Source organism: Podarcis filfolensis (assembly GCF_964270895.1).
Source record: "Podarcis filfolensis genome assembly, chromosome: 8".
NCBI lineage: Eukaryota > Metazoa > Chordata > Lepidosauria > Squamata > Lacertidae > Podarcis > Podarcis filfolensis.
Window position 1 is genome coordinate 68,255,694 of NC_139611.1, and position 23,569 is coordinate 68,279,262.

Here is a 23,569-nt window from a genome sequence, read left to right on the forward strand (position 1 = left end):
TGAGGTTTTAGCCAATAGGGGGTTCTGTGATGTGGCAGAGCCACCCTCCTGACACCGGCGTTACTGCAGCTTACCTGGAAGAGCTGTGCTAGGGTGGTACAAAGTCAGGGCTGCATGGATGCACTGCTGGAGCTAATCCGGCATTCCCATTGGTGCATCTGTGCTGCATCAGCTTCATCACCACTCACTCTGGTTCAGGTAAGTTGGAGTCAGGAGGGAGGTTCAGCGGCTCACCTCTACCACACGGGCAGCTACTAGCTTTAGGCCTTTGCTCCCCACCCTCAGGCACATCAGGATTGTGTGAAACGGGAAGAGTGGTGTTCTTTTCCTTGTCCTCTTTCAGCTCTATGTGCTTTTCAAGGCTCAGATCTGCTGGATCTGTCTTTTAACCAGAACCCTTGAGAAAGTGAAGGCTCTGTACATGCGCTTTTGTGAGGGGGCAGGGTTCTTACCTGCAGAGAAGTGACCACAGCACTTGCTCAATAATCCAAAAGTGCCCAAGGGTCAAAAAAAAAAAAAGGTTGCCAATCCCTGGAGTGTGTTGATGATAAGCTGATTTGCAAATCAAGCCAACACCTTCATTGCTTTCAGTGCATCAGCAGCATACGGATGAGTTTGTTGTTGTATGGGTTGCCTCTATTTCCATAATAAACATGTAATTAAAACATGAAGAATGCAAAGCAAACCTTGTCTAGAGGGAGGCCTATTCTTCCTTCTATTGATAGCAGGAGGGTGAGACAAGAGATCTTTTCATGAAGTCTAATTACAATTGCAAACTCTGCCAATGACTCATTAACATTAGAGCCAGGAAAGAACCTTTTCTTATTTTGGACCAGTGCAAATGCTGAGGAAGAGATTAATTGGATTATTTCCCTTTATCCATCTGATCGAAAACAAAAACTAATTGCAAAAGCAGTTTTTACCGACTGTTAATATATGCCAGCTATCGCTATGTTTATAATCTAATAGCTTGAGACGTGCTCATCTCAACATGGTATTTGGCTCATAATATTATAATTTTTATTTATGTACAGGTGTCCTCCCCCCTTATGCGGGTGTTACATTCCATGCCCCTGAGTGCATAAGTGAAAATCGCTTAAGTGGGGAGCACCTTATAAAAGTCCTCTACACGTCCATTTTCCCCTGCTCACCAGCTCTCTCTCCTGCTCCCTCTCCAGTCCAGACCAAAATATGTACAGTTTAAGCTTTGAGGCAAGCAGGAGGCTAAAGGACATGCAGGTAAGTGACAGCAGCTGTTGCGCTACCACGCAGGTCAGCTGTTAAGTGGGGAGGCTGAGTAGCCTAAACAAAGGCCTGCTGTGCCTCAGGTCTCTTTGGGACTTTCTCTGCCCTCACATACCCTCCAACCATCCCTATTTTCCTAGGACATTCACAGAATTACAGAAGCCTTCCAGGTTTCTGATTTCATCCCAGAATGTCCCAGTGATGGCATGCTCTTGCATGAGCCAGCAGCATCAAAAGACATGCATCCTGATTTCCATCAGGGGAATGTTGGAGGGTATGGCATTGTAGCTCCCAAGCATCCTTCTCCACTTCCTTGATCCTGCTGTTTCTCTTGGTTTAGTTTACAGAGTCCATTTTTGTATGGTAAACACAATTGTGTGCTACACACACAAGCATTTCCCCCTAATATAATCCCTTTTTGTATGTTATTTTCACTAACATGTGCCTTTATGCCTGTATTTCCCCTATTTATATAAACACACCATATGGCTGGAGACCTGCATCGCAAAATTCAGAGAAGTGTGGATTTCAAAGGGTGTTTCTCTTTCCATATAGTTTCAGGAATTTTAAATTGCAGAGATTCAACTTCAAACTGTTTTTAATGTTGCATTTTACATTGTTGTGGCCCATCTTGGTGCCTCATGGTGCAGGGTGGGTAATGATCCTCCTCAACATCAAATTTCTAACCCATCTTTAAAATAGCCTCAACAAAATCAACAAAACTCAGCTTAAATATTTAACTGAACTTTAATTATTTTGCCTACACACAAAAACAACTTTTACGATGACATTTCTGGGTACTCATGTTATTCTGAAAAGCCTTTTACATACTCTCAAGTATAAATATTCTGATACAAACCCCTACAAAATTAACCAAAGCCCAGCCCCTTGCGCTCACATTCAGAGGGGTGCAGTGGTGATGTTTGTGTGTTTTACATAGCATGCCTTGGCATTACTAGTTACATCTAGGTCAATGGAGTCAAAGGACTTTTACCGGGAGCAACAGAAACCCTGGAGTGGGGTCATATTGGCCTTTGGTTTTGTATCACCTTCATCAGAGGCAGCACTCCTAGCAAGCTGCCTTATACCGAGTCAGAACATTGAACTGTCTTGCTCAGCATTATCTACACTGATTGGCAGCAGTTCTCCAAGGATTCAGACAGGGAACATTCCTAGCCCTACCTGAAGATGCTGGGGACTGAACCTGGGACCTTCTGAGCATGAATCAGATGTTCTGCCACGGAGCCACAATCCTATGTCATAAAGGAAAGCTGATTGGTTAACCTATGATGAAAATTTCATGGCCAGGGTTTCCTCCAGTTGCAGTGTCCTGCACTGTTTGCTTATAATGATTATGAAGCTATTGGTTGCTTGAGATGTGGCCGCCAATAATATTAGAGAGGGTTGCGTAGGTAAGGAGCTGGCAAGCTGCAATATCCCATTGTGCTAGCTAAGCTGTCCTGTGCAACTGCAAACAAATCCATGGATTTAGTCCTTCATACAAAACCAGACTTGACTTTGAAAAACCTTGGGATTCCTGCATTGTAGAGGGTTGGACTAGAAGACCTTGGGCTCCCTTCCAGCTCTATAATTTTGTGATTCTCTGAAGCTAGGGAGAGACTATTGTTGGTGAGCGGAAACGTTGGCCATAGTTTTCCAGGCGATCTAACCGTGCTTGCTTTTTCTTCTCATTCCAGGAGTAGGAGTTTGCAGCAGGAGCATCTTACCTTGCGTGCTGTGCTTAATATTCTTTAATTGTTTCATCTACTTCTAGATATATGTTTTATGCATAAATTATACATTTGCCATAAAAAAACATTCAGAGTCACATGAGTCAAATGCAGTTCTTAAAGAAAATGAGAGCAAACACAGCAATCAAAACAGAACCCACCAAGCATTCACAGAACTCATAGAAAAGAACATATTAAAACAATATAGATGTATATATTAAGCTTTCGATTAAAACAAATTCTCCAGGTAATTGATATATGCATATTCTATGGTGCGAGGAAAGTTTAATGGTGTTTGGTAACACATGGACTTCTAGTGCATTACCATGACCTGTATACCATCACAATTTTTCCTCCTTCTCAAAAAGAAGTATAGTCAGCACTGGAGAAGACCTGCCCATCCACATCTGTCAGAGTCTTCTGGTGTGTTTATTTTGAGTTGGGAAGGAGATGAAATGATTCCGCTTTTTAAACGGTGATCCTGTTTTCTAGGGCAGCAAGCTTCTTTGACACAGCTTCCAGTGAGCAAGAATTAAGGAACAGTCTGGGTTATTTCAGAGAAGTGTGGCTGATTTAGATCAGTTGGATTTTTAAAAAATCCCCCCAAATAGTGCTGGCTCAGACTAGTTGGACACAATGCAAGAAGCTGCGTTAGACCCAGTGGTCCATCTAGCTCAGTACTCCTGAGCTCAGTACTGCTGAGTACTGCTGCAGTACTGCATTTTAGCAAGAGCCACTTGTTACGCAGAATTAAGAAAAATTGGAAATGCCCAACTTTCCTCATCTGCATCAGTACTGAAGATAGAAAAGCCCATCCTCCTTTGCAACTAGGGATGTAAGAAGGCATAGTTTCCCATTCCACCCTGTCTTCAATGCATGCAGCAATGTTTCCATTCCACTGCAGTTCATCTTCCACCAAAAGCTATGTTATTGTCTGCTATGACAAATTTACATCTATACTGCTGTCATTAGGTTATTCCACCCCATTCATTTCAATGCAAAGGGAACAAAATGGAAATGGAGAAAGCTAATATAATCCGTTATGCATCACTTGTGGGTGAAATAAACAACAGCAAATACTGGCCATATTCACTTGGTTGATTTCTGTTCTGGGTATGCAACAAATAAACAAATATCAGCATTTTCTGTTTGTTTCCCTTTTTGTAGGAATTCTCCACCATCCCTGTCAACTGATGAACCTACCTGGAAAAACAAGTGTTACCATCTGGCCACCTAGTTGATTTCCCAGAGAGGTGGCTCACCCAGTAACCTAAAGTTTATTCCTTCCATAAACAACTCAGCGCACACCCAAAATACACTCTTTCCCAAATAGCTCTCAAAGGATATGTTTCCGTGTCAGTGCCTTTATGAGGTTGTCTACCTTTGTCTGGAACTTCACAATGGCTTCACATTCGCATGGATCTTCTTCTGAGGAAGAGAAAACAAAGCCATTCAATGAATCATACACTAGATAGATTATCCTGGCTGGACATCAGTGGAAGCACTTAGAATCATAGAACTGGAAGGGAACCCAATGCAGGAATCTCAACTAAAGCATCCAAGACAGATGGCCATCTAACCTGTGCTGAAAAACCTCCAAGGAAGAAGAGTCCACCACCTTCTGAGGGTGTCCGTTCCACCATCAAACAGCTCTTATCAGCAGAAAGCTCATAGAGGTTTTGGGATAATGGTTAAAGACACATGTACTGCCCTGAATTTCTTGCCAGTAAAGCAAGGAGGGGTGGGTGTGGGTGTTGACTCTGTTCCTCCATCATTTTTTCTTGGACAAAGGGGTTGTGTTAGATCAGTCTTCTCCAACCTGTTGCTGCCCTCCAGATGGTTTGGACTACAACTCCCATCACCCTCAGCCAACATGAGCAATGCTTAGGGATTATAGAAGTTGTAGTCCAAACCATCTGGAGGGCATCATAAAGGGGAAGGCTGAGTCAGAGGAACCTCCCTTGCTGCTCTGTCTGCCCCCTGCCAATGGACTGTATGGGTTTGTGGTGTCTCTAGGCTGTACTGCCATAGTAGTTATTGTGCCTCATTTGCACATTTATTTGCCAGGGTAGCCAGGGTTAAAGGATTGTGCTGTAAACATACCAGGCATGACCTTCCTTACCAACACAGATTTTACTTTGTAGTTTCTTTCCAATTTGGTTGATGGTTCTGAAATCGGCAGTGTAAAAGTAATGCTCTCCCACCGGATCTGAGGCAATTTCTTTGAGTTCGTCTTCAACAGCATTGCCTACTCCAACAGCAAACATCTTGTAACCTGAAACAAGCAAGAATTGCTAAACTGCTGATCTGCTTTGTGAAAGAACAACCAAGACTTATATGCCAGGCTGAGGAACACGACAGTAAACCATGGTTTAGCGCTATGTGAATGAGCAAACATGAGCTGTGGACTCACATGCTGTGCTCTCCTCCTCTAACACAAAGAAGGAATCAGAAGTATCTGTGTTCTGGTTTAAACTAAGCAGAGTTTCTAGTTATGTGTGAGCTAGAGGCGGGTTTTTATCCTGCCTTGTTAACAAACTAACCAGTTTCCCCAGTTCAAATCTAACCCAAAAAACCTTCCTGGGTACTTTAAGCCAGGACACACACACACTTCTATTCTCCTCAAAGCAAAGTGGGGAGAGGAGGTCAGAATGTATGACCCTGACTCTTAATTCGTTTCCTTCATGTAGCCTTAAACTATGGTTTAGCATTCAGTCTTTAATGCACCACACTGTGGTTTAATCTTTGTTTATAAACCAGGAAACCAGAATATAACCCCAGTTGCATCAGTTGCATATCCTAGTTTTGAAACTACAGTTTTCTGGTTTGGATACAGTGGGAACTCTGGTTTAATAAACCTTGAAAGTCTTGCAAACTGGTGCATAAGAGATAGAAGGAGGGAAGGGGAAAAGTGAGCACACATGTATAACTCATTCTTGGTCTAAGAAACCATGGTTTATGAGACTGAGATCATTGGGTTGTATCCAACATTAGACATACTCAGAGGAAATGAATGGACCTAGGTTAGTCATGCCCTTTAATTTCAGTGTGTCTGCTCCAAGTATGACTAATTTTGAATACAGGCCATTATATCTTAATCAGGCCATCACAAAACAGTGGTACTAAATTATGAAAACCTACCTAGTTCTTTGGCTTTCTTGGCAGCATCATTGATGTAATCTTGTGACCGGCCATCAGTGAAGACAATTGCTACCTTGGGGACTCCAGGCCTTGCACCGCTGGAGATGGCAAAGGAACTGTCCACTAGGAATTTCAAAGCTTGGCCAGTCATGGTGCCTTTCTCCATGTAAGACATCCTTCTCACTGCTGCTTTGATGTCCTTCTTGTTCTTGTATTGCCCCAGTGGAAATTCTTGCCTTACTGAACTAGAATACTGGACCAGGCCCACATGTGCATTCCTGTCCGACACATCTAGGGAATCCACTATCTGGTTGATGAACCTCTTCACCAGCTCAAAGTTCTCTGGCCTCACACTCTTTGACCCATCAATCAGGAAGACAAGGTCCGTGGCGCCTCCTCCACTGCAGGCTGGGGAGAAGAGAAGTGGGGAGGGGGACCAGAAAGCTGGAGCTAGTCATCTTTTTCATTTAAAGAAACACACTTTTTAAAATGAGGGGGGACCCTTTTCAATTACGAAGGCCACATTCCTTTCTTGCTCTGGGTGGTGATCTGGGGCTGCCTTAACTCATTCCAGCTGAACCTCAGGTCAACTCAGATTGGCCCAAATCAGTTCAGGATCCAGGATTCAGCTAGACCAGTTGCACAAGCTTAGCTTCTACAGGAGCTCACACAGCCATCTCTATGCTCCATCCATGTAAGCAAGAAGCATTCCCAGAGTTCAAGAATGCATTCGCAACCAGGCAAAAACACTCAAGGCAGTTGCATGGTGGGGTTGGTGAGGGACTGTGTCTCTGAAGGGTTTGTGGCCTGGGGAGAGTCTCAAGGGCCATATACAGAGGTTGGGGGGCTGAATATAACACTGAGGCCTGATGTTCCCCATCCCTGTTTTAAAGGCTGAATTTAGCCAACATACATGGCTGATTAAGTCAACATTCTTCATTCCAGATATAAGGAAACGGTTGTCCTCCAGATGTTACATGGTCAGAGATGATGGGATCTGGAATTCAGCAACAACTGAAGGGCCACAGTCCCATTTAGTTCCATCAAACTCAGTGGGTTAAATTCCTACCCTTCAACATTTCTCCAATGAGAGTAGGGAAATCCTATTCCATCCCCTTCAACATTTCTCCAATGAAAATAGGGATGTCCTAAGGAAAAGTGGGACTTTCTGGGATCAAATCAGAAACTGGGACAGCTTCTGTTAATCTGGGACTGTCCCTGGAAAACAGGGACATTTGGAGAGTCTGTAACTTAGGCCAGTGTGATCAATTTCCGTGGTAAATAGCAGGCAAGCAGGTCCTAATCCATACTGGTTGCAGTGAGGCTTTAACCCTTTTCCCTCTGTTGCAATCCCAAGCTAGATGGGGGGGGCAGGGCCCTTGTTTGTACTAGACCAAAAGCTTCCATTGGGGCAAATGGGAGCTTACATTCTAATGCAAACAGCAGGCACAGAGATAAAGTGTGATTCAGACAGGACCTTGGGCCAGGTGCAGTGTTAGAACCATCCGTATAATACAACACTATGTCAGAGCTCCAGTCTGGATCAGGGAGAAGCTGTGTCCATAATTTACGTCTCACCTTGTTTGACCCCCTCCGGTCTCTTGAAAATGAGATACAAAGCACAAGAGAAACTCAAAGGCTATGTAAGCATCAGCTCTTGAAAGTACTCCTTTTCAGAAAGGAAATGAGGGAAAGTCATTTCGACTGGCATGCGTTCGAGATGTTAGATATTGATCCAGTCTACTTCTCTCTCTTTTGTGTTATGGAACCTTCCCAAATCCCAGCTTCCCAAAACTGAGTTGGTTGTGTTTCAGCTATTGGATACTATTCCTAGTTCAGCCACTGGCTAGGTTTTTCTAAAGTTTACTCAAGGAGGTTATACATTTCAGTGGTCCCCTTGTTCTGCCAGGGGAAGTTGGTGCAAAGTTTTAAACTGGGCAATCTATACTCCTTGTTGCTTTTACAGCTCTTTGGAGGCCATTGGAGAAGGTTACTTAAGGATTCCAGAAGTGACGCAAGCAATGTAGTTATGCTTGTGGAGGGGGAAAGGAGGTTTTGCAGGGAGTGCCCTGGACAAAGCATTCATGCAGCAGCAGGCCCATGGCCCTGTGAGAATGAGCTGCTTGTATCACCTCATTGCAAATATAGCCCCTAATCCACCCTACCTATGACTCTCCTGGCACATGGAAGTCCAAGGAAATGATGGTTTAAGAGACACAGAAACAATGTAAGTGATCTAAACTAGAGGAAAGGACCTGCTTCTTGGACAAGTGTCGCAATGTGCTCATGGAGGGAGAATATTGCAAGAATATGCAGCTCATGAGCCTTTAGTGCAGAGGCAGCACATGTAGTGCTCTCGAGACTCTCTGAGACTACAGCTCCCATCATGTCTAATCTTGGGCATGCAGGCTGGGACTGATGGGAGTTGGAGTCAAAAATATCTGGACTACCTCTAAGGTTCACTAAGGGCATCTTTCCCCACTGTAAGATTGTGTTCCCAGCACTTTTCCCTGATATAATGCACTTTTTATACATTGGTGAACTGCAGTGCAACTTTTGGATAAGTGTAAATTTCAAAGTATGAGTTAATTAGTTTCTCACAAAAATGCAAACAAAATTTAATTTCTCCCCCATTCTTAACTTAAGCCAATTAGATCTAGTTGTTCCCTTGTGGTCTGCAGAGAGCAAATCTTTGCCTTCTTCTATGCGAAAACTCTTTAGGTATTAGAAGAGTACTATCAGGTTCCCCTGTGGCCTTCTCTTCTCCAGCCTAAAAACCCAGTTCTTTCAACCTTTTGTCATATGACTTGTTTTCCATATTCCTGACCATCTTCATTGCCCTCCTCTGAACTCATTCCCATTTGTCCTCAGTAAAGATGGAGCAGTTGTGGCTCTTCAGATTTTGTTAAACTACAACTCCCATCATTCCTAGAGAGTGGCCATGCTTGTTTGGGAAGATGGGAGTCCAACAACATCTGGAGGACCACAGGAGCCCCATCCCTGGTCTGCAACACCCTTCTTAAAGCATGTCATCTACAACCGCTGGTGACCAAAACCATGGTTCCAGATGAACCCCTCAAGCAGTGGCGAGGAGGGATATGAAGAGCAATTAAACAGCCTGCATATTTCGTGTCACGTGTATGCTTGCAAACTTGAGATTAAGATCAGGAAGATGGCATGCTTCCTGAACGTTGAAATTTGCATGCATTCAAAACATTGGCCCACTCTACCAAGCTGAAAACAACATTATTTACCACTGCAGGTTTTTCCATCAGTGTTAAGCGTGAACCCCTCTTTACATGCACAGGTATAAGAAGCCCCTGTACTGACACAGATCTGCTGGCAATCGTGGTCTCCAGTGGCACACAGGTCTGACACAGCTGCAAAGTAATAACATGCAATGTTAAAACATATATTTATACTGGCAGAAAGTACCCGCCATTGCTCAGGAATCCTAAGAAACCAAAGTCATTGGAACACTTCCATTCACTATTTTGATTGCGTGGACACAGGTGGCCATGACGGTACAGTTGTGGTGATTGGGCTGGCAGCAGCATGGGTGCAAGAAAGGGGTCAGAGAGGGAGTGGGAGGATCTGGATCTGCAATGGGATGGCATCATTGTTGGGGTGGAGTTGAGGCATTTTGCCTACAATGGGAAAATGACTTGTGCCAGCCCTGCTGGCACCCTCCAGATGTTTTGGACTACAACTCCCATCACCCCCTGACTATTGGCCATGCTGGTGATGACTGATGGGAGTTGTGGTCCAAAATACATGCTTTGTGAAGCCTTGTACCAAAAGTGGATTACATGAGTTTCCTTTGCTTGGTAATTTCCAATGTACAACTTTGCTTCTTGCGCTGAGGGTCAGAACAGTCTCTGGCCCTTGGGTTGTATCCAACCAAGTTCTACTTAGAGTAGACCCATGGAAATTAATTTCCCTAAGTTAGTTCTGCCTTTTAATTTCATATATATATATATATATATACATAAATTCCTGCATATTTTACATAAACTAAAGCATTCAATATCCCATTATTGCATCCATCAAAACTTATTTACACTGTTGAATTTATCTTAATGCTGCCAACGTTTTCAAGTGTACACAATTCCCCCCCCCATATATTCAATAAACATTTTCCAATCTTCTTTAAACGTATGTTCTTCTTGTTCTCTTATTCTATATGTTAGGTTCGCAAGCTGCACATATTCCATCAGTTTAAGTTGCCATTCTTCTTTAGTTGGGATCTCTCTCATTTTCCATTTTTGGGCTAACAAAACATGGGCCACAGTAGTAGCATACATAAATAACCTTTTCTGACACCTGAGAATTTCCGTCTGAGTTATCCCCAACAAAAACGACTCCAGATTTTTTTTGTTTTTTAAAAACATTTTTTTCAATTCATTATGAATTATTTCCCAATACTCTTTTACCTTTTTACAAATATAAGTTCCATAAGTTGTGCCCTTTAATTTTAATGGGTCTGCTCTGACTAATTTGGATGCAACCTCTTATTTCGCAGCACAAGACTTCCTTAACAACTTACCGCAGAATGCCTCCTGAAACTTCTTGGTCAGCTTCTCAATGACACTGTAGCTCTCCACATAATCCACATGTTCATCCAGAGGTGGGCTGGCCATCTGCCGCAAAGTGTGCATGTCCACACGGCCCACGCCAATGGCAAAAATTTCAATCCCAAGAGCTCGGGCCCTCGCTGACACATCCTTCACCCCATCCTGGGGGCGTCCATCTGTCACTACAATGGCTACCTGTGGGTAAGAGAGTGGCAAAGGACTCTCCAGCTGCACGCAGTACTGGTTATTCATTCATTTATTTTATTTTATTACTATATTTCTATCCTGGGGTTCAGGGTGGCTTGCAATGGTTCAAAACATCAATTACAAAATTCAGAGTAATAAAGCGAACTAGTGAAAATAATAATCAAAATGCATGACCACACATTTTAAAACAGTAGTTAAAGTGCAATTTGCCCTGACAGCAGCCCAGTGGTCAGTATTGTTTGCTCCTTAGTTTCTAAAGGGCTGTCTAAAATAGGGAGGCAGTGGAAGACAGGAGTGCCTGGCGTGCTCTGGTCCATGGGGTCACGAAGAGTCGGACACGACTGAACGACTAAACAACAACAAAATAGGAAGGTCTTAGCCTTTTGGTGGAAAGAGAGCAAGGAGGGAGATAATCTCACCTCTTGAGAGGGAATTTCACAGTATGGCAGCAGCTACAAAAAAGGCTCTCTCTTGTGTCACCACCAACCAGGCTTCTGATGATGATGGGACCAAGAGATAGTGCTCACTTGAGCATCTTAGCACCTAGGCAGGTTCCTATAGGGAGATATATTTCAAGCAGCCAGGTCACAACCTTCCTAATTCTGCCTTCACTTGGATGACATCTATCCTGAAGCACATGGGTCGGCAAATTAAGGCCCATGGGCCGAATCAGACCCAATTGCCTTCTGGATCCAGCCTGCGGACGATCAAGGAATTGCCACATGGATCGTCAGCAAGCGTGTTCTTTCCCTCTCCCTCCCTCTGCCTCACACGGCGGCGGCGGTGCCTCCTCCCTCCCTCCTCCTGGCTTCTCCCTGCCCTGCCTAGAGGAGGAAGGGGGCTGGGCTTTGTTGGCACCAGCAGCAGCAGTGCTTGAGCGGCCACCATTTTAAGCAGCCCCTCTCCGGAGCTCTTTTGCACACCACTCATCGTCCTGCTGCCCCCGCCGCCAATCCCTGCTGCTCGCAAGACACAGGTAAGCAGTCACCAGGGCTCTTGGTACTCTTGCAGCATTATTGTTTTTTTCAAAATATAGCCCGGCCCCCCACAAGGTCTGAGGGACAGTGGACTGCCCCCCTGCTGAAAAAGTTTGCTGACCCCTGCTGAAGCATGTCATGCTATCAGAGTCAGTTCTTCTACTCAGCTTGCTCAACATTTAATTGGAACCAATAATAATCCTATTTTCCTATTGTCAGGGAACTGCCATCAGAACTAGAGGAGGAGGCGAGGCTCCACAGCGATGCTGGAGAGGGGCCAAGCAGGGAGAGAGGCAGGTCTCCTGTTGGGGAAGAAAATCAGCGCAACACCAGGGATAGAGGGGGGCCAATGGGGGAAGCAGAGAGCAGGCTCCGGGACTCTTCACTGGACACCAGCGGGGAGAGCACAGGTCCTCCGCTACCCATGCCCTCCCTGTGCAGAAGACTTCCGCGCAGGGAGAGTAGGAGGAGACTGGGCGTCAAACAACTTTTATGTTGGAAAAGGTTTAAGAAACGCCCACTGACGGATTCTGCCAGCAACTGAACAGCCACGGAGTGGATGGCTGTCCAGCGAGAAATGGTTTAACCAGCCAACCTAGCCCAGAGCGGCGGCAACTTACGCACAAGCAACCCCTAAAGCCATTACACCTATAAACAATCAATCACAGAAGTTATTGAGTCTACACCACCAGGAACACACACCATTGCATATATTATGAAAGGGCTATATTTAGTTTTTACAGCAGAATATTATACAAATCCAACTGTGCATGTAAGGGAGTACAGGATTCAGTCTTAGTAACCTTTGGAGACAAGAGAAATAGTGGGTGATAGTCATATGTTGGAATTTTATGTTATAAGAATTAGAAATGAGAGCAGCCACATGCTTTCAGGATGCCAATGGTTCACCAGATAGAAATGCAAACACGAGTTAAACCTGCTTAAACCAAAGACCCCACGTTGCTCAGTCACTTTGCTTGTTTAGTCTTCGGTCACGTGGTTTTTGGTTTCTTGGAAAGTGTGTTTATAAGCCTTCTAAGTCCTCCAAACAATATTTACCTTGCATATATATATATATATATATATATATATATATGCACTCAGACACACAGTTTTAAAGCATGGACCTGTGCCTAGACAGCATAGGGCAAAAGCTAAGTGTGAATCAGTTGTGTGCTGTCAGTGGACTAGGGGACTAGGCTAGTCCCCTAACATATTAATGCCTAGCACCTTCTTCCCAAAGCCCTGGGAAGCTTCTGCCCAGCTTAGGGAGGGAGGTGCAATGCTCATGTGTGTGATGTTGGGACACCACACACATGATGTCAGGAACCCCCAATTATCCTCACAAGCTGGAGCCTCTGGCTCTAACTGTTCCCCTCTGAAAAATTTCACTGCATGCCACTATTGTAGATGAACCCTTAGTTTCAAGTTGAAAGCAACTGGCAGGGGAAGGGTTATGCACTCTTTCCTGTCCTGTCCCTTCTTACATGCAAACCAAACTTCCCAAAGGCACTTTCCATTGTATTCAAGGCTTCATCGCATATGGCTACAATGTACCCTGTATTTTGCTCCTTAAAACTGACAAAGGATCATAGCACACAGTGCAATGCCCCTTGTTTGCCAGAAGAGAGAGCCATTTATTTAACAAATTGGGTGGGGGAGACATGAAGTAGAGGGGCTTCCCTTGCACACAGAATGTGTGTGAGAGAGAGGTGGGGGTGGGTTTCAACTTGTCAATTAAAACAAATCAAAATCAGCCTTCCACAATATGACAGAGACTTTTACACAGCAGTTTCAACCCCACCTCCAAAAATATTGCAATTTATTTACTATTTATTTAGAGCATGTGTCATTAAGCTTTCCAGAGTGGCATACATAGTTAAAATGAGACTGCCCCCTGCTTGCTGGCTTACGTGATTTAAAAAAAAACACAACACGTAAAGGAAAAGGGGGGGGTGGAGGGAAGGGAATCAAACTTTTGGCAGGGCAGGTAAATCTGGGTCTTGTCACTTTTTCCAGTTCATTTTGGCACAGGTCAGAAAACAAACCAATTTTTTAAAGAAAGTTTTCTTCTGGGTGTTGAAATCTCATGCAGCTAAGGAAAAAGCCAACTTCCTTCACATCCCACAACACAGGAAAAAGCAGTTTACTAATAGTATATCCACATTCATCATAAGGACTGTAGCCTTCTAAGGAGCTGCCTTCCCCCTGGATCCTTCCAGGATATTCCTTCCATAAATTTCCATCTATCTCTTTATAGCCTTTAGGTAAAGGAGCCACAAAGTTCAAAGAGCCTGTTCAATTTCTTATGTAAGCCTATGTTTGTTATGGGCGTAGGTCACATCCATGCCATACTTTTAAAGCCCTCTTATACCACTGTAAGGGACGCGGGTGGCGCTGTGGGTTAAACCACAGAACCTAGGACTTGCCGATCAGAAGGTCGGTGGTTCAAATCTCCAGGACGGGGTGAGCTCCCGTTGCTCAGTCCCTGCTCCTGCCAACCTAGCAGTTCGAAAGCATGTCAAAGTACAAGTAGATAAATAAGTACCACTCTGGTGGGAAGGTAAACGACATTTCCGTGCACTGCTGTGGTTCGCCAGAAGCGGCTTAGTCATGCTGGCCACATGACCTGGAAACTGTACGCCGGTTCCCTCGGCCTATAAAGCGAGATGAGCGCGGCAACCCCAGAGTCAACCACGACTGGACCTAATGGTCAGGGGTCCCTTTACCTTTTATACCACTGTAACAGTCATGGATTCCCCCAGAGAAACCTGAGAGCTATAGTTTCTTAAGGGTACTGACTTTACAGACCTACAATTCCCAGTACGCCCAGCAAACTACAGTTCCCAGGATTCTCTATTACTGTTAAAGTGGTATAAGTGTATTTTAAATGTATGGTGCAGCTATGAGCATAGAAACCATGCCAGAAAATGGGGCGAGGGGAGAGAAAGAAAGAGAGTTGGCAACAGCAACTTGCCACAATGGCTTTGTTCTACTTCCACTGCCGGAGGAAAACAGCAAAGTCAAAGGCAATACCCTCTGAGCTAGCCAGAATTCCACAGTCCCTTTTGCCCTCACTGCTGCATGACTCTGCAGGGCCCCCCAAATTGATTTGGGGCCCGGATCTGTGTTGGTTCATCGCTGGATTGTCCCAGGTCATATTCGGACTACTGCAAAACACTAGATTGAACCCTGAACCAGATTGCGGGGGTAGAGGGAGAGCTGTACATAATCCCACTCTTTAAGTTTAAGGTGGACTTGATTTGAGCAGCCTTTCAAATAGAGGATGCCTCTGAACAGAGGGCTGTCCTCTCTAAAGTAGAACACATGGTCAACCCAGCAGACACAATGCTGTATATTGTCTTTTCATAAAATGATATTATGCTAAACCTAATGGCTTGGAATACACTTAAGCCATATCACCGTGAAATTTAAACTCAATGGGTTTAAAGGCGAGGGGTTGTCAGCCGAGATGGGGCTCTTTCGCTCTCCTAAAGGACAAAGACCTCCACAGTCCACAGAGTTCCTTTCAGCAAGCTAAAAGGCCCCTTCAACTGTATGTAACAATATCTTTATTTCGGCACCTTTTCTATCCCTGTAAACAGGGGAAATAATACAGTCTGGGAATGTTTCGCCCTGCAGGTTATGAAAACCTGAAAACAGAGACTGGAAGCTGCTTTCCACGTTTCAAAAATAATCCACCTAAAAATCTGCTCTTGGGTTTCACCAAAATGCAGACAACACATCACTCTTATTTAGGTTCAAGTATTAAGGTTTTAAGATGCTGTCTAGGTTTGTCATTGCTTTTCTCCCAAGAAGCAGACAGCCTCTTAAAAAGTAGAGACATCACCTTGCCAACAAAGGTCCGTATAGTAAAAGCTATGGTTGTCCCAGTAGTGATGTATGGAAGTGAGAGCTGGACCATAAAGAAGGCTGATGGCCGAAGAATTGATGCTTTTGAATTATGGTGCTGGAGGAGACTCTTGAGAGTCCCATGGACTGCAAGAAGATCAAACCTCTCCATTCTGAAGGAAATCAGCCCTGAGTGCTCACTGGAAGGACAGATCCTGAAGCTGAGGCTCCAATACTTTGGCCACCTCATGAGAAGAGAAGACTCCCTGGAAAAGACCCTAATGCTGGGAAAGATGGAGGGCACAAGGAGAAGGGGACGACAGAGGATGAGATGGTGGGATAGTTTTCTCGAAGCTACCAGCATGAGTTTGACCAAACTGCGGGAGGCAGTGGAAGACAGGAGTGCCTGGCATGCTCTGGTCCATGGAGTCACGAAGAGTCGGACACGACTAAACAACAACAAAAAATAAGGTTTTGTGGAGCAGGGATGGCACAGGAAGAATCTGGCATCACCAAAATGGACATAGAAGGCAATGAGCTGGATGCAGATTGAGCTGAACTTTGTTCTTATTAAAATCAACATGACTGAAGTTTAACTCAGCTAACTTGGAGCTGCGTCGAGTGTTAGCCATATGCTCAGAGTGAGCTCACCGAAATTAATGGACGTGGAAAACTTAGGTCCATTAATTTCAGCAGGTCTACTCCAAGCAAAGTTTAGTCTCATAGAGAATCAGAGAATCATAAAACTGCAGAGTTGGAAAGGACCCCAACAGTACTTAGTCCAACACTCTGCAATGCAGAAACTACAGCTAAGGAATCCGTAACAGGTGGTCTTCCAACCTCTTCTTTAAAAACCCAGTGAAGGAGAATCACCACTTCTGCTTCACTGAAGATTGAATGGCCATCCAGAGAAGGGCTTTGCATGCCAAATGTCCCAGGTTCAATACGCCGCATCTCCAAGGCAGTACTTCCAAGAGATGCTCCTCTCTTAAATCCTGGAGAGCCACTACCAGGAAGTACAGTGGTACCTCGGGTTACATACGCTTCAGGTTACAGACTCCGCTAACCCAGAAATAGTGCTTCAGGTTAAGAACTTTGCTTCAGGATGAGAACAGAAATCGTGCTCTGGTGGCACAGCAGCAGCAGGCCCCATTAGCTAAAGTGGTGCTTTAGGTTAAGAACAGTTTCAGGTTAAATATGGACCTCCGGAACGAATTAAGTACTTAACCCGAGATACCACTGTACAGACAACATTAGCCTAGATCAGGGATCAGCAAACTTTTTCAGCAGGGGGTCGGTCCACTGTCCCTCAGACCTTGTGGGGGGCCGGACTATATTTTGGGGAAAGGAAAAGAAAAATAATGAATTCCTATGCCCCACAAATAACCCAGAGATGCATTTTAAATAAAAGGGCACATTCTATTCATGTAAAAACACGCTGATTCCCGGACCATCCATGGGCCGGATTGAGATGGCGATTGGGCCAGATCTGGGCCCTGGGCTTTAGTTTGCCTACCCATGGCCCAGATGGATTGATAGTCTGATTCAGTCTAAGTCAGCCTCCTGTGAGACATAATTGAAGAGTTGTTATCCGTCTCTTTTCTTCCAGAATAAAATGTGTCAGTACTCACCATGAAGTTGTTAGAGTAACTGTCACACTTTTAACCAGTGCTTTTCTTTTGGGGGGGGGATGCTGGTACTGTGTACCCTTGAGTACCCCCAGAAAGAAAGAAAACACACTGGTTATATCTATAACATAGCTATAAAAAAGCCACTTACACTACATTAATTTCACAATGCAAGACCCTTGCTACATTAAATGAAAAGCAAGCCAGGAGCGATGGCATTATGGCAGCAGCATTAGTTCTGAAATGACAGTTTTGCTTAAGAAGTGACGTGAGTTTGTACTGAGTGGAAGTAAAAATAAATAAATAAAAGCATTTCTGGGCAACCACACATTATTCCTTCTATCAAGTTCCCTTTCCTCTCATAACCAAAGCTCACTCTCCTCCAGCCAATCAAGCACAGAGGCAGCTGCAAAGTTGTTCTCCTACTCCCCAAGTGAATTAAAGAAGGCAAAAGGGTTCAGTCCTTGGTGTCCCCAGCTAGGTTTGGGAATGTCCTCTGCCTTAAACCCTGGAAAGCTGCTACCAGTCAGTGTAGGCAATGCTGAGTTAAAATAGCTGATATTAAGTAGCTTCATGTGCTCTTGTTTTTGGTAGCTCACCCTCACAGCACCAAAATAGCCTGACTTAGCCCTGTGTAAACAGCTACTGTTTCATCTTATCCCATTTCCTAGCTTATCACTTCCCCATTTTTTCTCACCTCCCTGTACTCGTATTAGCTTTTTCCATGATAACTTGTACAGAACTACTTTTTAAAAAGAAGTCCAAATGCTAATTGGAAGACTGGACTTAAAAACAACCATTGTGCCCTGAAAATCATCTCTTTGAACTGCTCAGATGAGCTCATCAGGGGGGGGTCTTTTTTGGACAGATTCTGTGGATATCTGAATTTAATGACATTCCAGAGCTCCACTCAAATGTCTTTCCAGCTTTTTCAGAAAGCGAAACATGAAGCTGCCCCGTGCTGAGTTGAGCTGCTAGTCTACTCCAGTGATAGGGATAGGCTCTCAGATATTGTTGGACTCCAATTCCCATCAGCCCCTGCCAACATGGCCAATGGTCAAGGATGATGGGAGTTGGAGCTCAGTGACTTCTGAAGGGTCACAGACTCCACACCCCTAATTCGCTCCACTGGCACGGAGATGAGGTGAAACGCTTGCCCAGCACCTGCTACCTGTGTTTGAATGTGAGGCCTTCCTTCTGCACACAAAGCACATGTTCTACTGCTGAACTGTGACCCACCCCTAACAAAATTGGTATTCCATAGAAGGGTCAAATTAAAAACCCAAGCAGAGCTGTGGCCTGACTTAGGCATACTTTTTACCTTGTTCTACATAAGGGCCATTCTGAGAAGGAAAACCCAGGTTGCTCTTGGCAAGGGGAGTCTGCCTGGAGCTGAAATTAGGAAATAATTGGATAAGCAGAAAACAGAAGTGGTGTAGCGGGGGCTGTTGTGGGGACAAAAGTGTGAATTAAAATGACTGCAAACAGTCATTCAAGCATGAAATTATATCCCTCTCCCAGGAATTCCTGCTACAAAGAACAGGCAAACTGAAGTAAGCAGACACTAGGGGACAGGACGGGACAAAGGATTTCCCCTAATAGATTCTTTGTCCCCTGCTTTCCATAGAGGTGTTGGCCAAAATTTCTGCATATTTTGTTTTATTTTGTCAGCTGTCTCTCCAAGCTTATATTTTTCAAAAATGTACAGAAAGCAAAATTCATCTTAGAAGTTGCTTGCTGCTTTCTTTCTTTTTTCTTCTGCTATTTATGACTTCATTTTTTAAATTTATATACCACTTAAACCCACAATTTCAAAGCAGTGTAGAGTAGGGATATAGCCAGGAATGAGCAAATTTGTCAATTTCAGTTCCAGTTTTTCCTTTTTCCATTCTTAAGCTGCATTCTCCACATTGCCACACCAGTATGTAATTCTTAAAAATAAAAAAAGAAGTCCTCATGAAAAGTCATCAGGACTTTAGTGCTAATTCCTTCTAATATACAGGTTTTTGCAAAGCAGTTTCCCCTAAAATAATGCATTTCTATGCACATTTATCCTAGTGCAGGAATTATTGTACACATTTCTTAGGTGGAGAACTTGATTGCAAAATTCAGAGAAGTCAAAATGTTGAAATATGGCTGTGTTTTGGTTCCCATATTGTTTCAGGAACTGTGAATTAGCTAGGCTCACTTTTAAATCCAAACTGAATCAAATTTCTCCCCCAGCTCCAGATACAGCATAAAATCAGCCCCCTCCATATCTGCCTAGATAGCCTGCTTATTCCATTTGGCAGGAACTATTTATCCAAGCTTATATTTTTGCAAGAAAGGTTAGAAAGCAAACAGGAGGCACAAAGGTTCTTGCAAGTCCACACAGTTTCCATACCTTGTTAATCTCTGGAGATCTCACTCGGGCGCCTTCGACCTCACTGAATGCTCTGTTGATTGCAAACTGGATAGCCAGGCCTGTCATGGTCCCAGTGGAGAGTGGTTCGATCTTGCGAACAGCTTGCAGCAGGCTGGCCTTGGTACGGTGAGTCTTGAGGGACAATTCATTCTTGACTGCACTGGCGTAGTTGATGACGCCAACCCGTGTAGCATTTGGTCCCACATCAAGTGACTCAATGACCTTGGACAAGAAGACCTTGACTTGCTCAAATTCATTGGGGCGCACGCTTCGGGAACTGTCAATGATGAAGAGCAGGTCTGTAGGTCTTGTCCTACATTGGACACCTGTGTGCGAAAAATGAAGAGCCCTTTTCAGCCTTGAGAAAACTAAATTTGGAAGTAAGCTCCACTGAGCTCAGTGAGGTTGAGTCTCAGGTATATAGATGGCACAGGATTGCAACCTCAGCATCCTCCTTATTTTAAAACCTTACAGTGGTACCTCAGGTTACAGACGCTTCAGGTTACAGACACTTCTGGTTACAGACTCCGCTAACCCAGAAGTAGTACCTCGGGTTAAGAACTTTGCTTCAGGATGAGAACAGAAATCGTGCAGCGGCGCCATGGCAGCAGCAGGAGGTCCCATTAGCTAAAGTGGTGCTTCAGGTTAAGAACAGTTTCAGGTTAAGAACGGACCTCTGGAATGAATTAAGTACTTAACCGAAGGTACCACTGTATTTTATTTTGCTACTGTTCAATCCACTAAGTAAGTGAAATCAAGAGAACTGGGATAAATCTTTGCAATCTTTCAGACCATCATCTGAAAGATGTACTAAAAGCAAACAGTTGGACATGCTTTGGGAAATTTCTAGGGTTGCCTTTCTTGGTTGTAAGCATTGCCTATGTTCAGATGACATCATATGGTATCATTATGAAGGAGTGAGGAAGTACCCCTCCTACAAAAAAAAAACCTGGAAGTGACCACCATACTTCACCATCCCTGTAACTAAGTTAGCTATGTCTGTCACCCATGACCACTACAGGTATCCATGTTCAGAGGAAGTATTCTTCATAGCAACCTGTGTCTGGGGACAGGAGATTGCTATCAACTTAGTGCACTTCTGAGAAGCCAGAGACATCTGTCTGGCCCCTTCTGAAAGCAAAATTCCCTTACCTGATGCATGCAGACGATTTCCTACATTGGAAATGTTCTTATTGCTTTTTGATCACAAGACTAGTCTCCCAGAAAACCTAAAATGTGATTATAGAATACTTTGTGCTGATCAACTGGAGCGGAAGGGATGGGGAATTGGTGGTCTTCCAGATGCTGTTTGACTCCAACTCCCATCAGCCCTACCAATAGGCACCAACTCCTAGGGGTTGAAGCACTTTGGGCTCCCCAGTATTTATTTATTTATTGAGGGGGTCGGGCTGGCCATTGTTCAGAGGGCAGAAGAGGGTGAGCACAGTGCTGGGTGTGGCACAGCTTCAGTGACTTGTGGCTCCTGCTGCTGCTGCTGCCCTTGTGTGGCAGGGGAAGGGGGAGAATGGGAGCCACTGGCTGCTGGGACTGTGCTGCTGCTGCGTTTGGCTCCACCCCGACTCCTCGCAACATTGCACACATGACTCATGTTGGGCCCCCACAATCTTATTTAAAAGTTGGCGCCTCTGGCCCTGCCCAGTACGGCCAATAGGGATGATGCCAATAGGTATAGTTCAGCACTATCTGGAGAGCCAAAAATTCCAGACTGGAAACTGCTTTATACTGAGTCAGACTATTGATCCATCTAGCTAAGTATTGCCAGCACCAACTGGCAGCAGCTCTCCAGGATTTCAGACCAGAGTGTATCTTCATCCTACCTGGAAATGTTGGAGATCAAATTTAGGAACTTCTGCATGCAGATATTGGCATTTCCCTAGTAACAATATGCTAAGCACTGTGGAATGTCTCTGGGAAGCCCACGAAACAGCAGAACAGGAAGGCAATGGCATAACAGGCATTCAATGCAAGATTGACTCTGCGATAGGAATTCCCTTTAGATATCTCGCCTGGTAGCCACTTATAGACATAGCCTACACATGTCTATCTGCTGCATTCATGGTTTTCTGGATGAGACAATTAGCTGTAACAACTGAATCAGTGTGAACGGAAATTCTTTTTCAAGGATGGTCATGCTCAAACTACTCACATTCCTGCTCTCAGATCCTTTGTTTGAACTGCTACTGTCATTCAAAGAATAGCCATAGGAAGATGCCTTATACTGAGCCCGACCAGGGGTCCATCTAGCACAGTATTCTCTACACTGACTGGCAGTGGCTCTGCAGGGTTTGTCTCCCAGCCCTACCTGGAGATGCTGGGGATTGGATGTAGGACTGTCTGCATGTTCTACCACTGAGCAAAGCTATTTCTTTTGCCCTCCTACTGAGCTAAGGGGGGGAAATGGCCAGGTGATTTGTTACTATGCATCCTACCTACTGCATGGAGAAGATGGAGAAGATGTACTTGCTAGTAAGCCAGGTGTCCCCCATCTTATATTTGTGCATCTGGTACTTTCTGCCTAAGTCCAGAACCATACTCAGATGTCTTACTGAATCCCCCCCCCCAAAAAAAAGCTTACTTCCAGGGAATGGGGGTTAGGACTGCAACCTTAGCTGAATGACTCGTTTCTCAAAAGATGTTCTTCCCCACAGAAGCACCTGACTCACTCCAAACAAGAATGAAATCTCTTGTACTGGGATCTGAAACAGGCAAAGTCTGAGAACAAGACAGATGCTTGTGTGTACTAGGAAAATGAATACTGTTGCTCTGTTAGATCTAGGTATGTGTGCCTTCATCTCAGCTGCTAATTCCAAAATAAAGAAACAAGCAGTAACAGAGAAGAGAGCTTTGCAAGTGTCCTTGCCCTAGGAGAATATCCACACTCTCAGCCAACCGACATGCATGCATTTTCTCACAATTCGCAAATCTTGCTATGCTTTAATTCCCTTCTCTGTTGCCTAGCCTGCTGGCCCAGGTGGAATGGAGAGGACTGACAAATTCATTTGCATCACTTACCTCTCATCTGAGGAGGGACCCCATTAACTCCCTGCTCCTGAAAAAGCAGCAGCACAGAGATCAGGAAGCCGGGGAAAAATGCTGTCATGATGGCTGGACTGAAGGCAGAGAGTAGAGTGGCAGGCACCGGCTTTGGCCCTGAGGTATTAATGGGCCACTCCTCAGAAAGGCAGCAAGCCAACCTATAGCATGTGTGAATGATGGGGTGGAGGTGGGAGGGAGGAGATTGAATGGAAGTGTGGAAGGACAGATATTGACAAGGAAAAGTCCCTTGGCCCTTCCCATTGCCTGGACTTGCGACAACAGCCTCATTGCTTGACTAGGAAGTGGGAAGTAGTAAAAGCGACCAGAAAGGGACCTGGAATGCAGGGAATTTGAGACCTGAACAGTGAAGCCAGTCACATCCATCTGAAGGGAAAGGGCTTTAATCTGCCAATCACCAGCTTCAATCTAGCCTGGGGTCTGCCACAGTAAGTAAACTGTCTCCAGCGAGTTGGGCCAAAGACTTTTCCGTGTTCGAGACCACTAGGGATGGGGACAGGATGGAGTTGGGTGGGTTGCATAAAAATAGCTGCACGGGCACACAGAATGTTAGTGGAGGGAAATGTCGGCATTAAGAAACAGCAGTTTTCTTATTAATTCTGACTAGGAGGTCTCAAAAGGAGAGCACGTGGATTTTTCACAATGGGGAGGTTGGGGGCGTAAAACGATACAGGAATTAGCAAAGGAATCAATTTGCATGACACTTTCCTACATTAAAGACATCCTTTCAATGTAT

At 44.6% G+C, this 23,569-nt stretch overlaps 1 protein-coding gene across 1 annotated transcript; it reads right to left on the reverse strand.

Annotated features, from left to right (window-relative positions):
• Positions 1-4,311: 4,311 nt before the first annotated feature.
• MATN1 (matrilin 1) lies at positions 4,312-23,024 on the reverse strand (the record flags this gene model as incomplete). The annotated part of the gene is made up of 7 exons (XM_083627525.1): positions 22,792-23,024; positions 19,738-20,084; positions 10,663-10,885; positions 9,371-9,496; positions 6,117-6,524; positions 5,098-5,250; positions 4,312-4,403 (listed from the first exon to the last, which is right to left on the reverse strand). The coding sequence occupies exons 1-7, from the start codon at positions 22,877-22,879 to the stop codon at positions 4,312-4,314; spliced, it is 1,437 nt and encodes a 478-aa protein (XP_083483651.1). The 5' UTR covers positions 22,880-23,024.
• Positions 23,025-23,569: the final 545 nt, after the last annotated feature.